The sequence below is a fragment of the Trichechus manatus genome, unplaced genomic scaffold, assembly GCF_000243295.1.
Source record: "Trichechus manatus latirostris isolate Lorelei unplaced genomic scaffold, TriManLat1.0 scaffold00010, whole genome shotgun sequence".
In the NCBI taxonomy this organism is placed as follows: domain Eukaryota; kingdom Metazoa; phylum Chordata; class Mammalia; order Sirenia; family Trichechidae; genus Trichechus; species Trichechus manatus.
In genome coordinates this window covers 1,292,583-1,314,149 of record NW_004443946.1, presented here as the reverse complement: position 1 = coordinate 1,314,149, position 21,567 = coordinate 1,292,583, and the positions used below count along the sequence as shown (strand labels likewise).

Sequence of the window (21,567 nt, the reverse complement as noted above, 5' to 3'; positions counted from 1 at the left end):
TATATTAAATTACAATAAACATGACGGTATACTTTAGAAAGTTTCATAGGAAATATATTTTCTGCATAGTTTAAGAAAAATACGCAGATATGTGTAAAGATATAATCTAAGTATACATTTGCACTTAAAAAATAAAGTTTAGTTATATCTATAATGGTCATACTATGATGTTAATTTTAAGACAAATACAAATATTTAAAATATCCCAAATCATTGTTTTAATCACCGTAAGAGTCCCAGTAATATACTCAGCAATTTTCAAACTAAATTTCAGTCACAAAATTTATTCTACTGATAGTGAAAACCTTTGCTTCAGGATATTAGTTTGATATTCATTACATAATCACCAAAGTTGCTGGTACTGGAAATATAAAAACAAACAATCCCTATAGTTGTAACATTTAGAAGGCATGTTTCTTTTGAAGCAGCATGTTTTGTTGTTTTGTATGTAATCGCTCAACACTATCCCTTTATTTATCGTTTAGTTTATGGACTTGATGGAAAGATAGCCCAGAAATGAATCTGAATGACAGAGGCTGTTAGGGAGAGGTACAAAGGGTGTTTCAGATGTAGTAGTAATGTTAGAAATTACAAAAAGCCTGGAATGGAAGACATTTATTTCAAGTAGAACTAGCTTTTTTGGAAGAGATACTAATAAAAAATAAAAATGACATAGTGAAGAGGAAATTCCTCAAAATTTAACCTGAATGCAGTGTTAAGTGAATTAGCAGTAAGGAAGACGTGGCAATTTGAGATGTGGTTTGAGGATGGAAAATTTGGGGAGCATATTAGAAGGGGCCTGATGTTAGAAGGGGCCGGATGTTAGAAGAGCAGGGTTTAGCAGCTTTAATTTCTCAAGAATAGCATGGAAAAATTGAAGTTTAAAGACAAAATCAAGGCATAGGTTTAAAGCCACTAGATTGCTTGAAAAAATTGACATTTTGGGCCTTGAGAGTGGTAGTGAAATAGACACAGGGTGTGTTGTTCCGGTTATGAGAGCTATAGAGCTTTATATGAAAGATAAATGGAAAGTGGATACCAGGTGCCCCTGTTCACTCATTCATTTAACAGATAATTGCTTCTATAATTAAAGCTGGGGTATTTTGAAATCTTTTCAGGAAAACAGTTAATGACTACAAGATAGGGTGCACTCAGGGGCTAGACAAGATGAAGTGAAATGAAGCAAGGCAGCAGCTAAGCTGTCAGAATCAAAAAATAATAGAATAACATAGGAACTAGAACCGGGTGAGGATCAGCATCATCCAGAAATGAAAGATGGTTAGAAAGTTAATTATAGAAGCAACTATTTGTTAAATGAATGAGTGGATGAACGAAGGAACACCTTGTATTCGGTTTCCATTCGTAACTTTCTACCCAACATGGGTAGGAAACAGAGATGTGAAAAATGGGCCAGTGAAGAAAGAGCACTGAAGGGGTATTGTAAGCTTATGCTTTTGGGAAAAACAGAGATGGCGTGCTCCTTGACTGAGTGTTCGTTCAACTGAAGCAAGGCTGATCTCTCCGTGGCACAGGAGCCTAAAAAACGCATGAGGTAGTCAGTTTAAAAAACTAAGAGGCTGTTTCTGGCATTTCCACCATGCCACTCGGATTCCTATTCCTCCTCCCGGGTGTTGGTGCTGTCACTATGGCAACGAGCATGCGCTAACCAGGGCTCAATTCTCTGGCCGTTACCGACCACCGCTACTTCACTTGTCGCGGACCGGGCCGCCACGGCGTGTCCCACCTACCCTGCAGGGGCAGCATGGCGAAGGCGACCGCCTCCTCGCCGCTAGAGGACTTGGACCTGAGCGGAGACGAGGTACAGCGGCTCACCTCCGCCTTCCAGGACCCAGAGTTCCGGCGGCTGTTATCCGAGTACGCCGAGGAGCTCACAGACCCCGAAAACCGGCGGCGCTACGAGGCGGAGATCACCGCGCTGGAGCGTGAGCGCGGAGTAGAGGTTCGGTTTGTGCACCCGGAGCCAGGCCATGTGCTGCGCACCAGCTTGGACGGAGCGCGGCGCTGCTTTGTGAACGTGTGCAGCAATGTGCTGGTGGGCGCGCCGAGCAGCCGGCCCGGCTCCGGGGGCGCCGCACCCGGCCACCACTGGTCCTTGCCCCACAGTCTGGCTCCAGGCCGCGAGTACGCGGTGCGCCAGGGCACCCGCTACACGGTCTACGACGTGGTCTTCCACCCAGACGCGCTAGCGCTCGCCCGGCGCCACGAGCGCTTCCGCCACATGCTGGACGCCACGGCACTGGAGGCCGTCGAGAAGCAGTTCGGCGTGAAGCTGGACCGCAGAAACGCCAAGACCCTGAAGATCAAGTACAAGGGGACCCCAGAGGCCGCCGTGCTCCGCACGCCACTGCCCGGGGGTGCCCCGGCCCGGCCCGAGGAGGAGCCGGAGGGCCCTCTTGCCGATTTCCCTTACCCCTACCGGTACCCGGCAGCCTCCAGGAACTCTGCTGTGCCGCAGCCCCAGGCGGCCTCCTCTCCTGAGCCGGCCCCACCCCTCGCCCCCACCGAGCCTCTCTACCGCGTGGTGCAGCGCCACCACGTGGACCTGCAGGATTACCGCTGCTCCCGGGACTCGGCTCCGAGCCCAGTGCCTCGCGAGCTGGTAGTAACCATCGAGCTGCCGTTGCTGCGTTCGGCCGAGCAGGCGGCTTTGGAGGTGACGGGAAAGCTGCTGTGCCTCGACTCGAGGAAGCCTGACTATCGGCTGCGGCTCTCACTCCCGTACCCAGTGGACGACAGCCGCGGCAAAGCGCAGTTCAACAAAGCCCGGCGGCAACTGGTCATCACGCTACCAGTGGCGCTACCTGCCGCGCGCCGGGAGCCCGCCCCGGCGCCGGAAGGGTCGGCGGACCCATCCGGAACTGCAGGCGCCGCATGCGTTTCCGCTCGCCAGGGGGAGGTAGGCCTGGCTGGGGGTCACGCCGGAGACGAAGACTCGTCCGCGAACCGGGGGCCCGCCGCGGCGCCGGAAGGGTCGGCGGACCCGTCCGAAACTGAAGGCGCGGTATGCGCTCCCGCTTGCCAGGAAGAGGCAGGCCTGGCTGGGGGTCACACCGGAGACCAAGACTCGAGTCCCAGCGGTGTCGGGGCTGCAGACGTCCGGGTCGCCACCCCGAGTGCCCCCGAGGCGGCGTACTCGTCAGCCGGCACTGGGGAGGAGCTTGTCCCTGAGCCAGAAGAGCAAGACTTCGGTGGGCAAGCGGGCCCGCCGCTTGACATTCGGGAGGAGCCGCCTCCAGAAACAGGAAGCGGATATGGGGACAGTGGCGGATGCTCTTCTTGTATGTCATCCGGGGACCTTGACGCGGGTTCTTCAGCAGAAAGAGGGGGTGCAGGCAGAGATCTGAGTGTGGAGACGCGCGTGGACTGGGAAGGCACTGGCAGGGAGCCCTCTGACGGAGCCATGGTTGGTCCCAGGATCGAGAGCGGGGAACCTTTGTGTCCTCCTTTGCAGTGTAATCAGGATGAAGAATCCCTGACTCTGCTAATTCAAGTGCCTCGGATCCTGCCTCAGAGTCTTCAAGGGGATTTGAAACCCCTCCGGTACAAATTGTGCTTCTCCACCCAAGACTTTATTTACTATTCCTTCTTTTTGCAGTTTGCTCCAGAGAATAAATTGAGTACCAAAGAACCCGTGATTAGCATTTCTTCAAACAATGTAGTGATAGAATTGGCTAAATCTCCAGAGAGCCATGGACATTGGAAGCAGTGGTATTATGGTTTAAACAACGATTCTTTGGAGGTAACAGTTCTTTCTAGAGCCTTATATTTGAAAGGTTCCATCCCCTTAAAATTTGCTATTACAGGCAGCCTCGCAATTTAACCCAAACAAAAAGCATTTCCCATTAATGACTTGAAATTGATAATGAATTGAAATTGATGAAACATATCAGTACGTGTTAAACGTTCTTACAGTATTTTGAAGGAAACTTAACCCATTCACTGCGGTGAATGGTTTTCAAATCTTCAAAGTTGCCCTAATGTAGGAGCTGTTTTCCTGGATTCCCAGCGATCCGTGGACCTCTGAAATTGTTTGCAAAAAGTTGAGCGTGCTCTTTTTCTTGGGAGAAGCTATAACTTGTCATAATCTCTAAGGGGTTTGTGACCCACAAGTTTAAGAACCATTCCCTAATAACCATATTTGAAGTTGGTAAATCACTTTTTCCGAGTTTGTTGTTAGGTGCTGTGGAATGGATTCTGACTCATATCGCCCCAATGTGACAGAGTAAAACTGCCTCATAGGGCTTTCTAGGCTGTAATCTTTGCTGCAGCAGATTGTCAGGTCTTTCCTCCCTTGGTGCCGCTGGGTGAGTTCCAACCACACCACCGAACATTTGGTTAGCAGGAGGCCCTTACCCATTGCACCACCAGGGCTCCTTTGCCAAACTCAGAAAGTTAATAATTTACTTCCGGAGAGAAAAAGTAACTTAGCCAGTGCCACACAGATGTGGCAAAAAGAAGTCAAACCCAAATGTGACTCCAAATCCCTTGCCCTTCCGGCCATATGGTGCTGCTTAATTTTAGTCACTGGTGGTGAGGTTGCCCTCCACTGGGCACTGTATTGCATCGAAGTTATCTCAGTAGCACAATGGATGGCATTTAACAAAGTATAATATAAAAGTTTGTTGAACTGAACAGCAGCTACATCAGCTGGCGGATACTCTAGAGTTAAGTTGAGCGTATCTGATTTTCTTAGGTTATAATTTTGACGAATAATTTAGTATGTGCTGTAGCTGCTGTTATACTTTTTAGGTTATTGGGGTTCCTGAATTTCAGATTCAGTACTCCACTCAAATATTGAAAGAATTACTTAAAATTTGAAGTTGTACTCTTTAAACTCAGTAATTAGCAATTCATGATTTTGTTTGAGTTGCGTATCAACTTTACTTGTAACTTTTGTTCTTTTAACATTGAAGGGTCGAGTTCTCAGAAACAACACTAGTTGCACCGATTACATATTAAAAATTAAGTACTTGACCCTGAGTGTAACCTGCAAGGACTTTTTACGTCTTCCCGTTGTTTTTATAATAACTCATTGCTGTCCAGTCGATTCCGACTCATAGCAACACTTTAGGACAGAGTAGAACTGCCCCATAGGGTTTCCGAGGCTGTAATCTTTACAGAGGAGCCCTGGTCATGCTCTAGTTAAGCGCTAGGCTGCTAACCTAAAGGTGGGTGGAAAGATGTGGCAGTCTGCTTCTGTAAAGATTACAATCTTGGAAACCCCATGGGGGCAGTTCTACTGTGTACTCTAGGGTTGCTATGAGTCGGAATCGATGGCAACAGGTTTTGGAATATTTTAGGAAGCAGACTGCCACATCTTTCTCCTGGAGCAGCTGGTGGGTTCAGTCAGTCAGCTGTTAAGGTTAGCAGCCAAGGGCTTCACTGCTGTGCCATAGGGGCTCCTTGTTTTTATAGAAGTTTGCTAGTAAGTTACATGTAGATTTTATGAGTTGGGCCTCTTCTTTGAGAAGTGGTTAATTTGAAACTCCCGCCCCAAAACGTAAAATAAATAGCCAGCACTAGGTAAGGTATTTTGTGAGAATGTGATAAAATTGAATATCTGTTTATGTCATCAGAAAGGGGAGATTTTGGAAAGGACAGTCATATTCCTGTAATTGTTTTAATAGTTATGAAAACAACTCACAGTGTTTGTGGGAAGAAAACTTTATAGGCAAGTAGTTAAGAGAATTCTCGAGAATATATTTTAATCTGATTTCCTAGTATGCTAACATTATTTTAACAAAGAAACTAGACCAAAATGGGATTAAGGTAACTTTTTTTATAGCTTTTTAAGTCTGGAATAGAAATATAATTACTTCAGTAATCATCACATTTGTTAAAGCTGATGGAATCTTAATGTCCAGTTCTTCCATTTTTGTACTGTACCAGGCTCTTAAGTATTGAAGCAAATTTAAAAAAAAAAAATTCACAAGAGTAGGGAGTAGACATAAAATATATCATGATTATTTTATATATATGAAAATGATTATAATATAAAGAGACCGATTTGTGGATGTAGAAGTCAGAATTGTTATTTTACACATAAACAAATACTGTTGTTGGTTGCTGTCTAGTTGATTCCAACTCATTGAGACCCCATGTGTTACAAAGTAGAACTGCTCCATAGGGTTTTCTTGGCCCTGGTTGAGCAATGGTTAAGAGCTACAGATGCAAACCAAAACGTCAGCAGTTCGAATCCACCAGCTGCTCCTTGGAAACTCTATGGGGCAGTTCTCCTCTATCCTGTAGGGTTGCTATGAGTCGGAATCGACTTGACATGAGTTTTTGGAATCTTAACAGAAGCAAATCACCAGGCCTTTCCTTCCACAGTGCTGGTGAGTGGGTTTGAAGTTGAGCGCAAACAGTTTGCACCACATAGAGACCTTAAACAAACATTTAATATATTTATATAAGCCTTCATTCACTGGGAATTGTCCTACAGCTTCAAGACCACTGAGTTCAGTATCTTTTATAATAAAATCAGGCACTAGGATGAGAAGGCAAGTTTATGCAAATCCTTTGTATTTTAATCTTAATCATTTTCATTATTTTTCCTTAGGTTAACTAAAGATGAAAATATTTGATGTATTTTTAGCAATCGGGTAAAGATCAATGTATGTCTCTTCCAGAGACACAAAGCTTAGAAATGCTTTTGATGGGGGTGTTTCTGTAACACAGTGTTAGCCTGGATCTTCAAATAGTAGCAAAGCAAATTACTCTAGTTGTAAACAATTCACTTTGGGAAAAACAAACAACTCTTCTGCTGAGTTGTTCAGTAGAATCATAATATATTCCCACTAAAGAATTATTTTGAGGGTCCAGAATTATAAAGGGCATAGTATCAAGTTGGGTAAAAATATAGCCTAGAGGGTGTAATGTAGGTACACCTTAAAAATTGTAAATCCAATGAAAAGGGCCAGTTCTGTATTTTTCCTGTTAATTCAATCTAATAAAAATGAAATCTAGTTATTTTCTTAGAAACAAGGAGTAACCAGCCTTTATTCCTAATAGTAGATTTCATGTATATATGAGCGACATACATATATGCATATCTTCTACTTCTAGTTTTATATAAAATATGGCCTGACGAAAGTAATCTTATAAATTCATCTTATAATACTATCCTTTTTAGTTATGCCATTATTGTATTGCGGGACCAATTATTTTAGGATTCTAAGTTTCAAGGCACTGAGCTCAATGACTGGGAAGGATTCTTGAGATTTTCTTAGTCCAGCTGGCTCATTTTATAGATTAAGGAACCTCAGGCCAGACTTGCTCAACATTCTACATACAGTTAAGTGTTGTTTTTTTTTAAGGTTATAAAAGTTTTATTTTTAATTACCTGTAATTATGATATAACCTACTATTTTTTGTGTGTGTTTTAGATGAAGGTTTACAGAGCAAAGTAGTTTCTCATTAAGCAACTAATAAACATTGTTTTGTGACATTGGTTGCCAACCCTGTGATGTGTCAACACTCTCCCCTTCTTGACCTTGGTTTCCCGTGAAGTGATTCTTTAACTTTTTTGCATCACAAAACCCTTTGAGAATTTTATGAGCGTCATAGGCTGAGTGTGTGCCCACACAAGTGCACTGTGTGCATCCAACCTTTTTCATACAGTGTTCAGCAGATGCTGGACCCCCTGCTTTAGTAAGTGGCAGAACTAGCTCTTTCAAGAAAGGGAATATAGTGTAAAGTCAAAGAAGGAACAATTTAGGAATGTTAACTTCTAAACTATACATCATTTGGAAGAAACACAAATTCTCAGAAGCAGCAAAGAACCCAAGTGATTCAAAAACTTTACAGTGGGACTTTTCTAGTTTAACATTTGGCATTCGAAAGATAGGAGGATAAAACTAGTCAGTTTGTCTTCAGATGTCTTGTCACAAGCTTAATAAAGTGTTTTTACTAGCAACTGAATGAATTAGCAGACGCCTATTAGATTCTCATAGAAGGGAATTTGAAACTCGTCTAATTTTTTTCTATTTGGACCAAATAATGAGCTGTGTTTTTTTTTGTAATTATAAAAGTTCTTTATTATGAAAATACAGAGGAAAATACTTTTATTATTCAGGGCAACAATGAACTGATTTTATGAATTAAGTAATTTGAAATAGGGTTATTCCTTCCACACCATAACCTATATTCATTTGGCATGAATATGAAACAAATTGCTTTGTGCTTGGGATTCTGGTAAAAGAGTGATTTTTGTATTTCCTAGTAGTAGTTTGGAAATCTCTCGAGAGCTATCTCATTCTTATAAATAGCTGTATACCAGTGTCACACTGGAGTATCTCAATGCTTAAAAATAGAATATACTCCTTTTAAATAATATATTATACTTGGCTCTTTCTTACCTGGCTAAGAACTAGAAGGCAAATTGGTCACACAAAATTTGAGTATTTCTTAGCTGACTCATTAGGAAGTGTTCTAAAAGAGAATTACATTTTATAGTTGGGACTGTGTTTATAACCCTAGTAGTTATGTTATTCTTATGAAACATTAGGAGAAAAAGAAAATAAAAATATCATTTATAAGTAATATTATGTAGGAGACAAAACATACCTAAGATTTTATAGAGAACTAGAAAAAGAACCAGGACTATTTTAGGTTTTTCCTATGTGTGTATGTATGTATGTAATCTTGCTATTCTTATTATTCTGTACAGTATGCAGTTTTCTTTGGCCAAGACAGCATGGGAATAACATTAAACATCTTTAAATGTGTAACCCTGAACTGTGTGAGACTTAGTCTTTTTGTGAGCTGCTTTTAGGTACAACTGTGTCAAGTATAACCTATAAGGCAGACTATCTTTTCCCTTTTTATTTTAGGAAAGGTTGTTTGTCAGTGAAGAAAACGTTAACGAGTTTCTTGATGAGGTTTTGAGCTCTCCATTCAAACAGACAATACCCCTGACCCCACCATTAATTGAAGTTCTTCAGATTACTGATAATAATATTCAAATTCATGCAAAGGTAAGGATTTTGGTGGGTTTTATAGAGGACTGATTTAGGACATGGTTAAAGCCTAACAACTTAATTTTTATTTTCTTGATGTCATAACTTTAAACAAAATGAACATAGTGGCATGGCTAGAGTGATGAGAGGAGGAAAGGCTTTTGTGTGTGTATCTACTCGGTGCTAAACACTCTATTCATTTTTCTTGTTATCTCATTTAATCCCAGAATAACCCTGCAGTGAGAAACAAAGAGAAACTAACACTCAGGAAGTCTGAGTTCTAGTCCAGAGGCACACACAAGTCTCTTTTGATTCTCAAACCATAGGAACTATGCCATACAGTTTGTTCATTCTTTCTAGTTGAACCTTAAGTTTGGTCATTTTCATAGTCTTTAATATTTGGCATATTAAAAATAATTTAGTAACTAGCACAAGTGACTGATATAAGAATTTGGGGGGGCAGGGAGGAGTGGCTCTGAGTAATCACAGAAATTCAAAAATGCCCTTATAAGATTGATGACTGTTAGGTCAGGTAGAAGAGCTTCGTAGCAGAGCGTCGAACCAGTTTGTTCAGGTTCAAACCCCTGCTGAGAGTTTGCATTTCTGCCCCAGATACACTGAATCAGAATCTACATTTTAACAAGATCCCCAGGTGATTCCTATGTATAACTTCCTGGAACTTTTTAGAAATGCAGATTCTCAGCAGGGGTTGGAACTAGAATGAACCAGTTGGAAACCCTGCTTTGTAGGCCATATTGAAAAGCTTGGATTATTTTATCCTGAAGGAGATGAAAAACTGAAAAACCCTTTGCCACTGAATTGGCTCCGATACATAGCGACCCTATTGGACAAACTAGAACTGCCCCATAGGGTTTCCAAGGAGCAGCTGGTGGATTTGAACTGCTGACCTTTTGGTTAGCAGCCAAACGCTTAACCACTGAGCCACCAGGGCTCGAATGAGGAGTCATTGAAAGGATTTAAGCAGAGAATTCATGGCAGGTTTGCATTATTAAAAGATGACTGGCAACATTGGGGGATGGCCTTCAGGGGGAAGACTGAAGTATTATCTGGAGGTCTGCAAGTGTTATTCCCTCACAATTTTTTAAATCTTATTTCCAGAGAATACTACAAATTAATTTTCTATTTGTTGGAAAGAACTATTTATTATTTCTCTTCACACAGTTGCAAGAGAGTAGTAACTCTCATGAGCTTCATGTAAAGGAAGGAGTCAATGAAGGAAGTCATTTGACTGAAAAAGAAAATATAGAACATCTTATCACCACTACAACTGAACAAGAACAAACACTGGGAGATGCCAGACCTTCTGATTCATGTGTAGCAGATAATGCACTAGTAACAGACAGTTGTGGTTCAGTTGCATACTTGAAACAAGAGTCTCGTGATGTTTTTCAAGTGCTATCTGGAAAATCTCAGCAACCTGAGTCAAAAATGGAACCTGAATTTATAAAAGAAAAATGTGCTGTTTACTCAAATGAGGAAAAACAGAATTTAAAAGAACCAGTATTAACTGGAGAGAAAGAATTAGATGGAGATTACCTATCTTCACTACAGAACAAAACTACAGTTCACAATATATCTGCTTTTGAAAGCATAAAAGAAACCAATATGCAAGATGGTAGTGTGCAAATTATGAAAGATCATGTGACTCACTGTGCATTCAGTTTTCGGAATTCTTTGCTATATGACTTAGACTAATTCTGTATAATTTTAAAATTTAAAGGTTAATAATAAAAAAAAATTAGGACCTCAATATTCTGTTAAATATTGTCTTAAAACTAAATCTATTCAGGAAAGTATAAAGTTAAAATTTCCCATTTTTATTCTAATTGGGAAACTGGAGTTTTTTGGGCTTTTTGTTTGTTGCCTCTAGAGAGTTTAAATAAATTTTCCTTAATTATGGAGATGAGTTTTGTGATTCCTCTGATAGATGTGTTTTTCTAACGAAGAGTTAAACTTTAGTTTTAATATAACCTGTTACCTATTTTGTAGTTTTTTGCTTCTGTTTACCATTACTTTAATAAAGTTTCAAAACAAATATTCACTAAGTTATAATTCTATTACAAAAAGGAATTCTCAAGAGTATAATTAACTAGAAATGAGTGTGTGTGTTAGAATCTCGAAACTATTAGTTTATAAGTGTCACACAGCAGGATGTATTTATGCTTGAAATAGAGCTTCTTAGGCAAGTACTAACCAATATTAATGATCCAAACAATTACAATACAAATACACCTAATGAAATTTAGCATTTTTAGTGCAGCTCTGTTTTACTCTTATGTATGTCACACAAACTATAATAAAGGTTAAATTGTTTAGTAATGATTCTGAAAATTTAACTTTTAAAAGAAATTTTGGAAGTTACTATTGCAGTATTAAAACATCTTTTGGTTTAATAGAATACATTTAAGAATTTTAGAACAAGACAAAAAAAATCTGACAATTTGCTTCCATAGGAAAATTTTCTTCATTCTATTATTACACGAAGAGAAAAAGCCAGTGTTTTCTAATCATTTTCTTTTATGACACCTATAAGAGAGCAACCAATCACATATCTAAGTAATTAGTTTTGTGGAATAGTATTTTTATGTCAGACCAGGAGAAAATTCTAACATTTTTAACACAAATTTATATTAGAGAATGAAAGACGATGCAGGAAGGAAAACCTTTGTTCTAATCGAGGCCATGGGCTGATCTATTTGTTTTAGAAACAGCTAGCAATTCAGACCTCTGGTTTTAGCTTGGTCCTGGAAATTGCCTAATATCTTTAGTCCTTTGAACTGGGATGTCAGATCAGAACACCAAAAACTGGTACAAAGCCTGGTGATTCATCTTGATTTACATTTATAGCCCCCAGATAGAGTTGGGAACCAGCTTGGCAAGTGAGTAGCGTAGAGGTAGTTCATAAAGCAAGAGAATGATCTGCTTCACCTTGGGCAACCATGTGCATTTTTCAGCCACAATCTCAAAACCTAAACCCACTGCCATCGAGTCGCTCCAACTCATAACAACCCCATAGGACAGTGTAGAACTGCCCCATGGGGTTTCCAAGGCTGTAAATCTTGACAGAGCAGCTGGTAGGTTTGAACTGCTGACCTATCAGCCACTGCGCCACCAGGGTTCCTCTTCAACAATATGAACTTTAAATTGATAACATTAATAATTTTGAGACTGTCCATTTAGTACATAATTTTCTTAGGTTGAAGTGACTAATTGTATCTCTTCACAGAAATTAGCCTTTTATGAGTAACTTTTTGGTTGAACACAATTATACATTGTTAAAGAAAACTCTATTAATACAGAGTAAACTTGAAGCCTACTACCTATTTTTACTGTATCTATAAAAAGTATGATTTCAGTTCAAAGTGTTTCACTCCTTGGGCAGGAGTGAACTTTGTATCATTTCCAGCTTTCCAAAACAATTTAGTCTATTTCCCTTACACAGCAGCTTCTTATCGTTCATTATCTATGCCTGCCTAATTTGAACGCCAAATAGTTTCTTCCAAACAGAATGCATTGTCATGAGCTGGGTTTTATTTCAAACTCAATTATACAATGTACAGATAATAAATATTAGGGTGTAATTAACTTTCAAAGCTCCCAGAATGCTGGTACTGAATTTTGGAGTATATGATTAATAAAATTTATTCTGCAAAATGATTAGAAATCTTCATATGCAAAATGAGTATTTTATTTTGGCAGCACTAAAAAAAACCAAAAAACACTATTTCTACACTGAAGTGAAAACAATGTTTAAACTTTCTTATCAATCAAATACATTCCAAAAGAAAGTGTGTTCTAATGAAGGTTCCAAAGCACAGGCAAATCTTAACACAATAGTACAGGAATCTGTAATACTGAAAATGACTCTTCTGACACATAACAAACATAACTTTTGAATTATAAAACCAGCGAAGAATGCCTTCCAAATAACTGTGTCAAGAGTGAAACTGGGCTTGTTCCATTAACACTCTAACAATTTCATTATAATACTTTTTACTGCTATGATAATTTTAAACAAATTCTGTATTTAAAATAAGTTTTGAAAGTGGAAAAGTGTACAAAGTTCCAGATAAAAAGATTAATAGATGTAATTTAATAAGATTCCCCCTCCTCTCTCTCTTATCAATTAACTATAATGATTACCTTTAGCAGATAGGGGTTGAGCTTTAAAACACAACCCTAAAATGAAAATTTCAGTTTTAAATCTTAATCAGATATAACTAGACATGATTACTATATTTGGACACCTTTTACAAGAAATTTTTGTATTAAAGCAGAAACCAGTTCCTAAAACCTTTTATTCAACTGTATATCCTGTTTGAACAAATATCAAAAACAGAAGACTGTCACCTTTTTTTTTTCTAATTGTGATTTTTCACTGCAGTCTTCTATAACTTTTACAGAGTTCATGGTCCCTAATATCACCCCACCCTCCATTTTTCCTAGGTGGGGAAAGGGCTGCCACAGTAGACTTCTCACTGATAATCAGAGTTTCTGGAAACATGTACTGCTTGTTATTATTTAAGAGTGACTCAATTTGGGCACTCTGGGTGGACGGCCTACAGGTTTTCTTGTGGTGCATACCACAGTCTCCAGCATGAAAAACCCTAGGAACTTGAGGAACCAGCACTTTCCAGAATTTTGGAAGACAAGATACAGTCAAGTATTGAAGAGTCCAGTCCCAGTTATAATCATCGTAAGTACAGAAAGTGTCTGTGCACTCAATCAGTTTGTGATATGCATCCCGGGTCAAGGCTAGACCCATATTGTGCTCTGTGGATTTCCAAGTTTTCACATCTACTTTGTCAGCAATGCCATAAAAACTGCGACTGGCAGTATAGGTTCCCAGGGAGAGAACATCACACTCAGGACACTCTTGCTGCTTCAATTTCCACATCTTTTTGAAAACATGGTAAAAGTCTGGGGCTAAGTAGTGATCCTCCTCTAGGAAAAGTATAAGGCCAGCATAGTCTCGAAGAATCTTGACCCTTTCCCATACAAAATGCAGCTTCCACCACCAATGGTGTTTGGTTTGGGAGAACTTGGCCTCTCTATAATGGCCGAAGGAGTCGGGATACTCGGCGTTAATACATCCCATCTTCAAAGCTGCATTCTTCTCCAGGTCTCTGGGGCAATCTCTGGGGTCACTGCCTGGAAACTCGTTGGGGTACAACTGAATGCTGAAAGGAAAGAACACCTGCAGAACCGGACAGAAATCCACTCCAGCGATTATCTGATTGATTTCTGTCGACCAGAAGTCGTGGCTAAAGATGACGAGGACCTTGTCAATGCCCTGGGCTTTGCGAAGAGAGTCCAGCAGCAGTCTGAGGTATTCGGGCCGGTTGTGTACCTGGACCACCAGCACCAGCTCCGGGGGCGCCCAGGAGCCGGACTTATCTACATTCCTCAGCGTCTGGTCAAAGTTCAGCTGGTACACTAAAGACCGGTACCGCAGCGTCAGGTTATCCGCCTCTGGCTGCGGGGCCGCTGGGACCAGCGGAGCCGCCGAATCGTTGGAGACCCTGCGGATGCCCACAGACACAGCGGAGTGCTCCCCACCCCGGCCGCCCGTACCCCGCGCGAGCTCGGCGTCCTGCAGCAGCGGCGGAGTGAGGGCCTCGTTCTTCCTTTGTCGCCCATTGCTGCTCCACAGGACGAAGCCGCAGGCGGCCACCACGAGGGTCAGGATTAGCACCTTCCGCTTGTAAATACGGAACCTCATGGTCTCCCGGGCCGGGAACGCGGACGGGCGCGGAAGGAGCTACCGACTCCTGCACGGAAAGGGCTGGCGGGCGGTGGCCGTCGTCTCGGCCTGTAGCATTCGGAACTGGCCCCCGAGGCTGCCGTCGCTAACTCATCCCTGGCCCCGAGGGTCTTAGGGCCCGAAGGCTCTCAGCTCCCCAGCACCGCCTGGGCTCCACACATCCTCGTCTGGCAGCTGCAGCTCGAGTAGCGGCCCCGCCGCTAGGAGCCGCGACTCGGCGTCGCCTCGGTCCCTTCCATTCAGCACCACGGGTCCCGGAAGAAGCCCCGCCGCGGCTGCGCTGCACCCCAGCTTCGTTACCTGCGCCTCCAGCAACCCTGCGTCCTCTGCGCTCTCATCCTTACGCGGGCCCCCGGCAGCCAAGACTCATCAACCCAGCCTTACCCCAGTCCGGCTGCGACCGTTCTGACAACCCACTACTGGTCCGCGGAGTACCGCGGCCCTTCGGCCCACACCCCTCGGTCCCGCCCCTTGAGCCATTGGTTGGTGCTTCCACACGCATCCCGAGACGCCTGGCCGTCGTTGCTTGCTGTCTATTGGTTCGTAGTATTGTCGCTCAGACTCAGTTCCTACTTCCGCTTCATCCTCCTTTCCGGTTAGGCGCGAGCGGAGCTCGGCGAAGAGAACCGGAGGCGAGGTTCCCGGTAAGCTCAGAGCGGACTGTATCCGTTCTGAGAGGAGCCTTCACTGCTTAGAATCTGGGGATGGACTAGGCGGTCGTAAGAAAGGGAAGATGAGACCGCTTGCCTTCGTTGAGGTCAAGAATGGCTTTTCCCTTTAGGAAAGGGGCCCACGCATGGCGGCTACTGGTTCCTGAGGCACGCCGGCCTGTTAAGGACACGTCAGCTCTCAGGGCTCCTGACGAGTGACCGTGCTTCCGAAGGGGAAAGGTGAAACCAGACCGATGCGATTCTCGGAGAAGGAACGGGGCGGGCGGTACCAGTAGCTAGTACATTGCGTACTGAACTAGTCATACCCAGGAGCTAAGAAATGAAGGAAAAGGATGCAGGGATTCGAGAAGAAACTTTAAAACTTTATAGTCTTGGCTTTCTTTTTCTAATTTATCATTTTTCTATTTGTCAGCCATAGTAGATTAATCCCTATGGAACCTGCTTTATACAGGAAACTGACTGTAGTGGGCGTCCCAGTGCTGCTGTTACTGCTGTTTTAAAATTAATCTCATTGTATAAATTCTCCATTAATTCACACTAAGCATCCCAAAAAGTTGAGCACTTGTATGTGCACTTACTCATATGGAAAATGAGTACTTTGTGAATTTATAAATTACTGATTTATGTATATGTTCTATTTTCTGTAACTATCTGTGTATATTACTCTTTCATTTTTCAAAATGTTTAACGTCTGCTATCTTAAATATTTTACTACAGTTTACACTGCGTAGACAGCTCTACTGCAAAGATGGTCAATGTACCTAAAACCCGAAGGACTTTTTGTAAGAAGTGTGGCAAGCATCAACCTCACAAAGTGACCCAGTATAAGAAGGGCAAGGATTCCCTGTATGCGCAGGGAAAGAGGCGCTATGATAGGAAGCAGAGCGGCTATGGTGGGCAGACAAAGCCAATTTTCCGGAAGAAGGCTAAAACCACAAAGAAAATCGTGCTAAGGCTTGAATGTGTTGAGCCTAACTGCAGGTCCAAGAGAATGCTGGCCATTAAGAGATGCAAGCATTTTGAGCTGGGAGGCGATAAGAAGAGAAAGGGCCAAGTGATCCAGTTCTAAGCTTTTTCTTTTTAATTTTGAAAAATGTTGAAGCAATAGAAAAATTACCTGTAGGAAAATAAATACAGTGATAGTCTTTTTCAAACCTTTTGTATGTGTTTTGTTTTTTTAATTTATAGAGTTGCATGTGATTCTGAATTAAGGGCAATCAGTAAATTATTTGGAAGTGAGTTGAAGTTTATCCTCTTCTCAAATTCATGCTATTTATAGTCATTTCCACAAGAATTGGAGGTTTGTATTTATATATAAAAGAAGAGTCCTCTGTCAAACTTTACAACCAGGTTATACAGCTAAATCATATAGTAGGGAAAAAATTGACTTTTCTTACTTTTGTTTTCTAGTCAGAACATGTTGGGTGAATTCATAATCATGATTGGGAAGAGACTCCCAAGATTTTGGAAGAAGGAAGTGGATAAACCAGGCCTATGGATAGCAGATTTAAGCGTTCAACCGCCACTAGTGGCTACCCTATTGGATAATGCAAATTACAGTTCTTTTGGATAGCACTGTTTTAGACTGGTATTGAATGTGAGGCTGGAGTTCAAAATTGATTTCCAACTACAAGTTCTGAAGATAGTGAAAGTGAAAAATCCACCAGTCTGTAACTACATAAACTCTTCTTGAACCTCTTGGAGGTACTAAAATGTTAGGACATCTTGACAGTGGGGAGGGTTTAGGAGGTCAGCAGCATGATTGAAAAGAGAATTGGAAGGTTGAAACTCAGAATGAAAAGAAAGGAACTGAGCCCAGTAATTACCTGAAGGACAAAATGTAGTTGAGTATCAAATGCCAAGAAAAATAAACTGGGAAAGGGTATAGGTTATGACGAGGACAAATTCTGCTTTTCATACGAGTTTTAAGTCAATTGTAAGTATGTGGAACTCTGGTGGCGCAGTAGTTAAGAGCTACGGCTGCTAACATAAAGGTTGGCAGTTCAGATCCACCAAGTGTTCCTTAGAAACCCTATGGAGCAGTTCTACTGGGTCCTATGGGGTCGCTGTAAGTTGGAACTGACTTGATGCAATGCAGCCGTTTTGCAATATTTATGGACAATTTCTTGCCAATTTTTGAGTTTAGAAAATCCCAAGATACTTTACTTACAGAATTCTTGACCAGAAGTGAATTAACTTTAGAAGGCAGTTATAAAGCTTGGGCTTGAAATCTCTGATCTGGGTTCATGGTACTTGCCACCTAATGTGATTTGTGAGGATTGTGTAAAATACTGTATATAAAGCACTTGGAACAAAGTGGGTACTGGATAAATGGCAGCTTTTTTTACTTAATGCACATATACATTATATGTATATATTTTTGACTGAAAAACACCTAGGAAGAAAAGTTTTTTGGTAGAAGAATTTAACCACTAGCAATACAAATTTAAATTCACCCAAAGAATTACTCCTCTAGACCAATGCCTAGTATCTTAGAAGATCAGCTCTGAGTAGAAACCATGTTTTGGCTCTCATATACAAATGAAGCTTTAATAAAAATAGAATATTTAAGACAGTATTTACTCAGAAATATCTGAATTTTCAGAAAAGGAAAAAAAAGAAAAATGCCCGAAATAAGAAACAGGGAGACAAAGGAATAAGGCAATAGTTACTTAAGTCATAAGAAATTGTTTTATATGGACCCCTTCCCACCTCCAAACCCAAAACGGGTTTTCTCCAGTAACTTCTCCCGTTTGTTCCCAGAAACCAGTTACAAGGCCACTGCAATGGTGCATGAGAGGCTAATTTGAACTAGAGCAGTGGGAGTGAACAGAAAGGAATAGTGCTGCAGATGCTACAGTATTCTCCAAGGTTTCAAGTTGGTTCCCTCTTTTCCATTCTTTCTGCCCTAGTTCAAATCCACATCATCCTTTAGCTGTTCTATTGCCACTACTTTTTAAATTAAAAAACAGCTAAAAATGAAAAACAAAAAAACTAATACAGACTAGTAATCAATAAAAGGTAACAATTTTCTTTTCCTTCTCCCACCCAATCTCAAAGCCATGTTCCAACTCTAAAAATTAAAAACGCAGAAATCACAACAAAGATTATGTGATGAGCACTATAAAAATTATAAAAAGTAAGTGTTTTCCCAAAGCAACTCCTACTTTATGCTTGGTGAATATAAATTCCCTATGTAGAATAATAAGCCTGAAAAACACATAAAGTGGTATAGTTACAAACTTGTATGTTGTTTCATTTCAAAGGAGTTTTCACTATAATTTAGAACATAATGAGTCCTCCAAGCTGTATTGTCTGTATACAGAAACTCAATTTCTTTTACTAAAATTTAAGAAGAAAGTTGATGAGAAAATTCTTACGACCAGAGTGACTGGATCCGTCTCTGTTTAACGTTAAAAGAAAACCCTACAACTCATCCTGGAAACTCTAGGCTGCAATTCACACAAGTGCAATAAACTAATAAAAGGTTATTCCAACAATAAAATTAAATGAGTTTTTAATGTAATTAAAATGAAATGATTTACAATGTTAGAATAACATACATTCCTCCCCTCCCATGAGTCCCAAACTATCTGTAACTAAATGAAATTTCTTTTTGTGGTATCCCCCGTTACTTTAACATATCAGAGGAATTTACATAACAGGCTAGAGAACAGAAGTAAGAGATAATAGGCGCTTCAGTACCACCCATATTATCTACTAGGACCACAGTGTGTGCAACAGAATGTAGATTCATGGTAGTAGTTCCTTGAATGAAACAGTTTAGGCAGAATCTTCCACAAACACAGGTTTTCGCAGTATCCAAATCTTGGCACAGATGGAAAGGAATGATATGAGAGTCATACGGAATCCTATTGGGAAAAAAATGTTTAAATATGTTACTAGATTCAGAACTTCATGTATTAGAACATAAATATTATGACAATAATTTATAACTAAGGAAAAATAAAATTATTACTTAAGTGATTCAGTATATTGTTTTAGCTCCCCAACTGGTTTAGGAGTGAGAAAAATATACTAAAAGCTAGCATAATACATATTGTGAATCTAAGAAGATCTATACCACTCCATAAAGTATCTTTCAGCACAGCCAGTGAATACAATGGAAGAGTCATTTGTTCTTATATAATCATCTTGTATGACCACTGTAACAATTTAAATGTGTAGCTCTATCACACAATTTTAAAAAATTGAAGGCAGGGCCTGACTTTAACTTGGTAATGGGATAATTACTAAGGTCTAGCTGTGAAGACACATTTGTTTAAATAATTCCAAGTACTCTTCTAGGCATCAATTTTTCAAAGGGGTCATTTTATACTGTGTAAAAGAAATTTGAAACACATGGCTGTTTGGGTCATTACTTTTACTTTACTGGCTGAGAAAGTAAGGCTGATCCTACCTTGCTTAAATCATTTTACCCTCCTGCTTAAAACCCTTCAGTGATGCCAATGCAATTAAAATCAAGTCAAACTCTTCGTCATCTACAAGAAACTAAGAGGTCATCTCTTGAGACTTCCTGCCCACTGCATACCTCTGCCCCTCCAAACACAACCACGCCCTGGTCACTTTGTCTGTCAACCATACACTGTCTTGTTCTTTGTTGTTTCTCCAGTTCCTAGCATAGTCTGGCACACAATAGGTGCTCAGATATTTTTCAAAAAATAAATAAACCTATTCTTACAACTTAAACTAGAGTTTAAAACCCTGTCAGAAAAGCCTGAAAAGGTACACATCAAACCATTCAGCACTACCAGATTATTTTTCTGCTGAATTGTGCCTTGCCTATTATTCACATCACATTTTGCTCATCTATTTTTTCCTAGATTTGACACATTGAATACTAATAACCAAAGACCAGAAGAGGTGTGGGATGATATGAAGGACATCATACATGAAGAAAGCAAAAGGTCATTAAAAAGACAAGAAAGAAAAGACCAAAATGGTTGTCAGAAGAGACTCTGAAACTCGGCTCTAGAAAGTAGAGTAGCTAAAGCAAACGGAAGAACTGATCATGTAAAAGAGCTGAACAGAAGATTTCAAAGGGCAGCTCAAGAAGACAAAGTAAAGTATTTTAATGAAATGTGCAAAGACCTGGAATTAGAAAACCAAAAGGGAAGAACACGCTCGGCATTTCTCAAGCTGAAGGAACTAAAGAAAAAATTCAAGCCACAAGTTGCAATACTGAAGGATTTTACATTGAAGAATCCTTATCCTTCAAGAATCTATATCCTTCAAATACTGAATGACGCAGGATGCATCAAAAGACGATGGAAGGAATATAGTCATTGTACCAAAAAGAATTGGTCGACGCTCAACCATTTCAGGAGGGAGTATATGATCAAGAAACGACAGTACTGAAGGGAAGAAGTCCAAGCTGCACTAAAGGCACTGGTGAAAAACAAGGCTCCAGGAATTGACGGGAATACCAATTGAGATGTCTCAACAAATGAATGCAACACTGGAAGCACTTACTCATCAATGCCAAGAAATCTGGAAGACAGCTACCTGGCCAACCAACTGGAAGAGATCCATATTTGTGCCCATTCCAAAGAAAGGTGATCCAAAGGAATGCAGAAATTATCGAAAAATATCACAAGCAAGTAAAATTTTGCAGAAGATCATTCAGAAATGGTTGCAGCAGATCAACAGGGAACTGCCAGAAATTCAAGTCAGATTCAGAAGAGGACGTGGAATGAGGGGTATCATTGCTACTGTCAGATGAATCTTGGTGGAAAGCAGAGAATACCAGGTATTTGCCTGTATTTTACTGACTATGCAAAGGCATTTGACTGTGTGGAGCATACCAAATTACCGATAACATTGTGAAGAATGGAAATTCCAGAACACTTAATTGTGCTCATGAGGAACCTGTACATAGACCAAGAGGCAGTCATTCAAATAGAACAAGGAGATACTGTGTGGTTTAAAGTCAAGAAAGATGTGCTGGTCAATCTGTATGCTGAGCAAATAATCCGAGAAGCTGTACTATATGAAGAAGAATGGGACATCAGGATTGGAGGAAGACTCATTAACAACCTGCAATATGCAGATAACACAACCTTGCCTGCTGAAAGTGAAGAGGACTTGAAGCACTTACTGATGAAGATCAAAG

At 40.7% G+C, this 21,567-nt stretch overlaps 4 protein-coding genes across 6 annotated transcripts in view; 2 read left to right on the top strand and 2 right to left on the bottom strand.

Annotated features, from left to right (window-relative positions):
• Positions 1–1,611: 1,611 nt before the first annotated feature.
• DNAAF2 (dynein axonemal assembly factor 2) lies at positions 1,612–12,367 on the top strand. 2 transcript variants are annotated; one of them, XM_023726145.1, is made up of 4 exons: positions 1,612–3,424; positions 3,617–3,760; positions 8,853–8,996; positions 10,161–12,367. In XM_023726145.1, the coding sequence occupies exons 1-4, from the start codon at positions 1,763–1,765 to the stop codon at positions 10,692–10,694; spliced, it is 2,484 nt and encodes an 827-aa protein (XP_023581913.1). In that variant the 5' UTR covers positions 1,612–1,762; the 3' UTR covers positions 10,695–12,367. The 2 variants fall into 2 exon arrangements, with proteins under 2 accessions (XP_023581913.1, XP_023581912.1); XM_023726144.1 differs by having other exon boundaries at positions 1,612–3,760.
• A 141-nt stretch (positions 12,368–12,508) lies between these two features.
• MGAT2 (alpha-1,6-mannosyl-glycoprotein 2-beta-N-acetylglucosaminyltransferase) lies at positions 12,509–15,235 on the bottom strand. Its single transcript, XM_004370833.3, has one exon. It carries the CDS (start codon positions 14,719–14,721, stop codon positions 13,375–13,377), a length of 1,347 nt encoding a protein of 448 aa, XP_004370890.1. The 5' UTR covers positions 14,722–15,235; the 3' UTR covers positions 12,509–13,374.
• A 100-nt stretch (positions 15,236–15,335) lies between these two features.
• RPL36AL (ribosomal protein L36a like) lies at positions 15,336–16,581 on the top strand. 2 transcript variants are annotated; one of them, XM_023726146.1, is made up of 3 exons: positions 15,389–15,407; positions 15,545–15,653; positions 16,152–16,581. In XM_023726146.1, the coding sequence occupies exon 3, from the start codon at positions 16,183–16,185 to the stop codon at positions 16,501–16,503; it is 321 nt and encodes a 106-aa protein (XP_023581914.1). In that variant the 5' UTR covers positions 15,389–15,407; positions 15,545–15,653; positions 16,152–16,182; the 3' UTR covers positions 16,504–16,581. The 2 variants fall into 2 exon arrangements, with proteins under 2 accessions (XP_004370888.1, XP_023581914.1); XM_004370831.2 differs by lacking the exon at positions 15,545–15,653 and having other exon boundaries at positions 15,336–15,407.
• Positions 16,582–16,729: 148 nt separating this feature from the next.
• Positions 16,730–21,567, bottom strand: part of LRR1 (leucine rich repeat protein 1) — a 14,962-nt gene continuing 10,124 nt past the window's right edge. The window contains exon 4 of the mRNA XM_004370830.3: positions 16,730–19,306. Within this exon, the coding sequence (XP_004370887.1) occupies positions 19,066–19,306 (241 nt within the window). The 3' untranslated portion in view covers positions 16,730–19,065. The remainder of the gene's footprint in view (positions 19,307–21,567) is intronic.

What these genes read in the sequence shown, in the direction of transcription:
- DNAAF2 (XM_023726144.1), top strand. Translation starts at nt 1,763, where the DNA reads ATGGCGAAGGCGACCGCCTCCTCGCCGCTAGAGGACTTGGACCTGAGC. An exon ending in TAAACAACGATTCTTTGGAG is followed by an intron (nt 3,761 to 8,852) that starts GTAACAGTTCTT and finishes TTTTTATTTTAG; the next exon opens with GAAAGGTTGTTTGTCAGTGA. An exon ending in ATATTCAAATTCATGCAAAG is followed by an intron (nt 8,997 to 10,160) that starts GTAAGGATTTTG and finishes CTCTTCACACAG; the next exon opens with TTGCAAGAGAGTAGTAACTC.
- MGAT2 (XM_004370833.3), bottom strand. Translation starts at nt 14,721, where the DNA reads ATGAGGTTCCGTATTTACAAGCGGAAGGTGCTAATCCTGACCCTCGTG.
- RPL36AL (XM_004370831.2), top strand. Translation starts at nt 16,183, where the DNA reads ATGGTCAATGTACCTAAAACCCGAAGGACTTTTTGTAAGAAGTGTGGC.